This window comes from Uranotaenia lowii, chromosome 1 (genome assembly GCF_029784155.1).
Source record: "Uranotaenia lowii strain MFRU-FL chromosome 1, ASM2978415v1, whole genome shotgun sequence".
NCBI classification, from domain to species: domain Eukaryota; kingdom Metazoa; phylum Arthropoda; class Insecta; order Diptera; family Culicidae; genus Uranotaenia; species Uranotaenia lowii.
In genome coordinates this window covers 151,752,136-151,758,316 of record NC_073691.1, presented here as the reverse complement: position 1 = coordinate 151,758,316, position 6,181 = coordinate 151,752,136, and the positions used below count along the sequence as shown (strand labels likewise).

General features: G+C 34.5%; 1 protein-coding gene across 1 annotated transcript; it reads right to left on the bottom strand.

Annotated features, from left to right (window-relative positions):
- Window positions 1-1,870: 1,870 nt before the first annotated feature.
- Window positions 1,871-4,149, bottom strand: LOC129740526 (DNA-dependent metalloprotease dvc-1-like). Its single transcript, XM_055732225.1, has 2 exons — window positions 3,632-4,149; window positions 1,871-3,545 (listed from the first exon to the last, which is right to left on the bottom strand). Exons 1-2 carry the CDS (start codon window positions 4,031-4,033, stop codon window positions 1,947-1,949), a joined length of 2,001 nt encoding a protein of 666 aa, XP_055588200.1. The 5' UTR covers window positions 4,034-4,149; the 3' UTR covers window positions 1,871-1,946.
- Window positions 4,150-6,181: the final 2,032 nt, after the last annotated feature.

The window sequence follows — 6,181 nt, the reverse complement described above, 5'->3', positions numbered from 1 at the left end:
TGCAAATTTGAGCAAACAAATGAGCTTAATTTCAACAACGATATATGTAAATATCTAAGTAAATAGCTTCCCAAAAATTTACCTTTTAGTACAATTACAAAAACTGAAAATGTGACTAGGAAATTTTGAAATTCTAAATTAGGAAGCTAGCGATTGCTGGATAATTCATGCTTGATTTTTTCACCTTTCGGAATTTTTCTCAAATTAAATCAGCTTGTAATAATGAATAAAACGCAACGGAGATATAAATCAAAGTCAAAACGAATCTAAACCATACATCAGAATTCTGAATCCGATTTCTGCGTTTTGAATGTGGTTTCTCAAACAAAATCTTAATGGTAAATTTTGCATCTGAACGTTTAATCTGAATTTTGAAAGTTAATATTCAACTTGTTTGCTAAATCTAAACTTGGAATTCTTAATTTGAATTTCGAATCCTAATTCTGAAAATGAATCTTAATTTCTAATGTTAACTTTAAATCTGAAACATTCTGGATCAGACATCTTAATGATCATATTTTTTTTCGAAATCTGATATCAAAAGCTGAATAAAGTCTTTCATTCTGTAAATCTGATTTTTTTTTCTGGGATCTGATTTCTAAATTATTAGTCCTGAATTCTAAATCTGCTCTTCGAATGTTGATTTTTTAATCTGAATCTGAATGTTGAATTATGGGTGTGAATTTTCAATATTAACCTGTTTCCTAAATCTAAAATTGGAATTCTGAATCCGAATTTCGAATCTGATTTCTGAACCGCAAATGAAACGGTTCGGTGAATTCGTATTCCGACTTCTAAATTATCAAAACTCGAAAGCTAATATCCAAATCAAAATATTCTGATCATGAATTCTGTCTCTAGAATTAAATTTATATCTGAGTTTTAATTGAATTTCTGGACCAATATTTGAAAAAAATGGAAATTTAATTATTTTGTCTGAATCTGAAACTATCAATTTCTTCAATCTCACTTTTAGAAAATTTTAATTCCTAGTCCGACTTATAACTTTTGAATCTGTTTTCTTTATCAAACCTCTATCTTCTCAATTCTATATTTTGTAGTCTGAATCTGCAGTTGAAATCTGGCTGAAGAAAGCCGAAACCGAAACTGGAAACTTAACCTTGAATCTGAATTGAAATTCCGAATCAGAACCTTTTCATACGAAACTGTTTTTTTTTCCTTTGGTCTACAAAACATTCCGTTGTGCCCAGAATTTCGAAGATTATTTTAAATTTGAATTTTCCGAAAATTGTGGAACTTTTGTTTTTTTTTTTCAACGTGAAACTAGAATACCTATAAAAGATATAATTTCAATTCTGCTCTGAAATAAGGATAAAGAACTGATTGAACATTAGTTTTTTTTGTGTATCAGTTATCATTTTAAGGCCCAAGTTCAAATAAAAGTAAGTAGGTTCTTGTAAATTCGAACAGCTTTAACTTGACAATCACTTAACCGAATCTCAAAAGTCTTTGTTGTACCTATTAGGTAGTTGAAATAAGTTTGTAGAACTTTGTTTCAGCCTGAATTGAAATTGATTGAATTGAATGAAAAGAAAATTCTACAAAAACGTCAAGTTTTAAAAATATTGAGCCTTCGTGTAACCAAAACAGAGATTGGATCTTTAAGTTTTTTTTTATTTATAACTAGTTTATTAAAGGCCTTTTACTTTTACAAAGTTTAAATGTGCCGAGGGTATTCGTTTCACTGGTTAGTAAGGAAGGGGGCCGTAATAGTCGCGGCGACTCAACAGTTAGAAAAAAAACTTTAAACAAGGAAAAAGGAAGGGGTTTATAGGGGTTATTCTTCAGTATCAGTTTTCCATTAAGATCTTTAAGTTTTTGAAAAAGATTTTATTAAATAAAAAAGATTTATTTGAAAAAATATATCCAAAGCAACATTGCTCCATTTGAATGATAGAAAAGAAAACTTGAACAAACCCACCCCATCACGACCCCAAACACTGATCCAGGTGCACGTTGATCTGCTCGAATGGGACATTCCGGCCACAAACTGGACATTCGCACTTTTCCACCAAAGTTTCCGGTACCCCATCATCGTCGTCCTGTAAGGTAAGGTCATACACACCATTCGTTTCGATTCGCTGCTCGCTGCTGGATTGGGATGCTGCTACTGCTGGTGCTGCTTGACTGTTCGAGGAGATATCGGCACTTTCCTGCTGCTCTAGAGCATCCAATGCGTCCACTATATCGGCTTCGCTGTAACCGCAATCGAGCAGCATCTGTCGGTTTAGTTCCCGCTCGGTGGCAGCCGTCGAGGAACTCTCCGGCCGGCTGGGTTCGCCTTTGGACGTGGAAGGCCGATTGTGTTTGTCCATCGATTCAGTATCGGTGGATTCTTCGCCGAGGATGATCGAATAACATTGCTCCAAGTGGGGACTGATCGAGGATCGTTTGATTTTTTTCAAACACATCGGGCAGGACACGATTTCGTCTTCCTCACGTTCCGCTTTGATGATTGCATTGGTTCGGTTGAAGTCCTCGATCAGCGAATCGTTGGCACTAAACAGTTCATCAATGACCGAGGTATCGGTGAGGGAATCATTCAGAACCGTAACCAGATCGTCGTCCTCGGCGTCATCATCGTACTCATCGTCGATCAGAATGATGTCCTCCATGTCTTCATCGGCTAGAGATTCAAGAATTTCCTTTTTAATAGCATCCTGACGTTCCTGTTTGATTTTGTTCAGATCGATTTGGTCGAAAATGTAATCGGTATCATCGGACAGATCTATGCTTTCCGCCTGAGTCGATGTTGTCGTCGTTTCGACGCGCGCTTTTTTCGCTGGACTGGCAAATTGAGCGAGTAACCGACTGTTTCGTGCATTCCCAACCTGGCCAGCTCGGTTTTGACTGCCGGACGAACCTCCCAAAGTGTATCCACCGCCCACAAACAATGCTACCGGAGGTTTTTTCGGAGGACTACTTTCCGAATCGCTACCGGACAAATCCTTAAACTGTTTAACGTTCTTCAAATTAGTGCCAGGTGGCACAACCGAAGCAGGCTTTTTAACAGGCACCCGATTTTCGGTTTCGGGTTGAGGTTTTTTCACGCTGGCCGAGGGAGGTTTTCGAACGACAACGGTTCTGCCTCCAGCGTTGGCCACCGTACCCGTGTAAGGTTTTTTGAACCCATTTCCTCCCTGGACCCCACTATTGACACCACCAGATCCCGCCGAATTATTGAAGTAATTTGATATCCTATTGTTTTGCGGAGGCTTCACTGGACTTTTCGTTTTCCTGCCTGACTTAGAAGGTACGATGATACCGCTGTCTTCCAACTTGTTCTCCTTATCACCTCCTTTGGCAATTGCTTTTTTCCGCTTCGGTTCTGGTTCTTTTATTTTAATAAATTCACCCCCACAGCTTCGTTGATGCTCTGCCCACCAGAAGTCTGAAGGGCCAGGTTTGCGATTAGCAGTTCGCTTTACCGTTCCATAAAAGGGACCCCGATTCCGACACTGCCCGTTACATTTCCACCAGTGCGTTTTGTACAGATTAACTTCGTCGTGAAATGTGTGGTATACCTAAAAAGAAATAAAAACGAACCATATATGAACTTCAATAAACAAATTTATATCCGTAAATCAACCAATCCCATCAACCCCTGTACCGTTATGTTGGTCCCGGCTATCTTGTTGATTCCGTGCATAATCTTCTTGAAGTTCGGCCCGTGGCCGCCGTTGCCTTCCCGAATTCCCAACACAAAGCAGTACGCGTGGATCATCTCGTGTAGCAACGTTTCCACCAGATCCTTACGGGACCGCAGTTTGAGCAGCGGTTCACTCAGCCGGATGATGCAGCTCATGCCCATCCGATTCGAGCGCTGGTAGCAGATGCCCGCGCAGCTATACATCTTCTTGCTCCACTCGAGCTGCACGCAAACCAGCCGGCCCTGGAAGAACTTCCGGTCGAAGATGGGAAACAGGACGTGGATGTCCGGCGTAGGGTCGATCACTTCCCAATCCGGGTGGACGAGGTTTTGAGTGTTGTTCAGATAATCGGACACACTCATGGTTAAACTGGTTCAACACGTTTTACTTGGGTTAACATATAAAATAAAAACTGGAAAATTTACAGAAAAAAAGGGAGTTTTGCAAAAATGCGACGTTTTGTTTTGATTCTCGAAATGTAAACAACTACACGATGGAATTTGCTCACTGATTTTGTTTATTTTCAAACATCTCACACGATCTTTGCATGAAATAAATGTGTTAATTCAAATCATTAGAGAGATTTCTAAGTAATTTTGCTTGCAATATAACACCTTGGCAACAATTTTAACAAAATAACTTCTTCCTCTTCTTCTTTCAGTCGTGGATTTCTAACAAAATAACAAAAAATACAAAATTATCAAACAAAAATATTAACACATTAATATTACAAAAATAAAAAAAAACCTAACAAAAATTAAAATAAAATGCAAAAGAATAAAAAAACTGAACATTACAAAAAAATCAGAAATTAAAAATTAAAAAAAAAACACAAAAATTACAAAAATACAAAAAAATCAAAATATGGGGTCGTACCCCTTAGTGAATTTTTTTCTAAAAAAAGTTACAAAACAAAACATTACAAAAATTTCAAAAAAATATTTTTTTCTCAAAGTTAAGAAAAATAACAAAAATTAAAAAAATAAGAGAAAACATTGCAAAGTTTACGAAAAAATTCATAAATTACAGAAAATTACAAAAATTAAAAAATGAAAAAAAAATACAAAAATTACATATATTACCAAAATTACAAAAATTACAAAAATTACAAAAATGACAAAAAATACAAAAATTACAAAAATTACAAAAATTACAAAAATTACAAAAATTACAAAAATTACAAAAATTACAAAAATTACAAAAAATACAAAAATTACAAAAGTACAATTACAAAAGTAAAATTACAAAAATTACAAAAATTACAAAAATTAGAAAATTTACAAAAATTACAAAAATTACAAAAATGACAAAAATTACAAAAATTACAAAAAATACAAAAATTACAAAAATTACAAAAATTACAAAAAATACAAAAATTACAAACAACAAAAATTACAAAAATTATAATAATTACAAAAATTACAACAATTACAACAACTACAAAAATTACAAAATACAAAAATTAATAAAATGAAAAAAATCCTAAATACAAAAATTACAAAAAAATGCAAAAATTACAAAAATTACAAAAATTACAAAAACTACAAAAGTTACCAAAATAACAAAAATTACAAAAATTACAAACAATTACAAAAATTAAAATTATGAAAAATTATAAAAATTAACAAAACATAAAAGTTTTAATTTGTTTTGGTAGCCCGCATACTAAAAAACTATATCTCAAACAGTCTAAACTATACATTTACGGCTTTAGAAATAGTAATTGTTTCTGTAAACGCAGCTGTTCTATCAAACGTTACTTCTACAACGATAAGAACGATACATGGACGTTCATGTGAATGAGTGATGGTATCTGGAATGGTGATAAAATGGTATGAACGATTCCCTCCAAATTTTCTTTAATCGTAAAAATGATCTCGTACCGTTACCCATACCGTTCTTTCCTTCTGTCAAACTTACGTAAAAAATGAATGAAACGCCGGTCAGAGATGCCAGATAGTTTGCACAAAAATCAATACAAATTGATGAAAATATCTTTCAATTTTTATCATTTCATATACGACTCTAGAAGGCTTCAAAGACAATAATTGAGCTTGGAAGCAAGATTATAATAAACGAGGTTTAGCTATAGTTTTTCGCAATGCTTTTAAAACGACCTAAGTGATATTATGTAATTTAATTATGTGCGAATCCATCTGGACATAATTACAATTAATAACTGATTCATATTTTAATAACTTTCTTTAGTTTCTACGCATTTTCATCTTGAACATCTGAAAAAAATTACATTGAAATTACGCATCTCAATATCTGAACAAATATTGGTTAAACATTCAATCTGGCACCATTGGAGCAAACGGCTCTTTCATTTGTTTTGCTGCCCCGTGAAATTTTTTTGGCAATCAATCACCGCGGAAATTCAATCCTTCGTGCTGAACCAGGTGCAATCAGCCCACCGGGCATTCAAATGTAAAAGAATGCCAAACCCCCAAACCATCTTTTATTGTACCAGGTAAGTGAAAGTAAAAATCTTTAACGAAACAAATCTG

Coding starts and splice junctions, on each gene's coding strand:
- LOC129740526 (XM_055732225.1), bottom strand. CDS start 4,033: ATGAGTGTGTCCGATTATCTGAACAACACTCAAAACCTCGTCCACCCG. Junction 3,546..3,631: donor TAGCCGGGACCAACATAACG/GTACAGGGGTTG, acceptor ATTTCTTTTTAG/GTATACCACACATTTCACGA.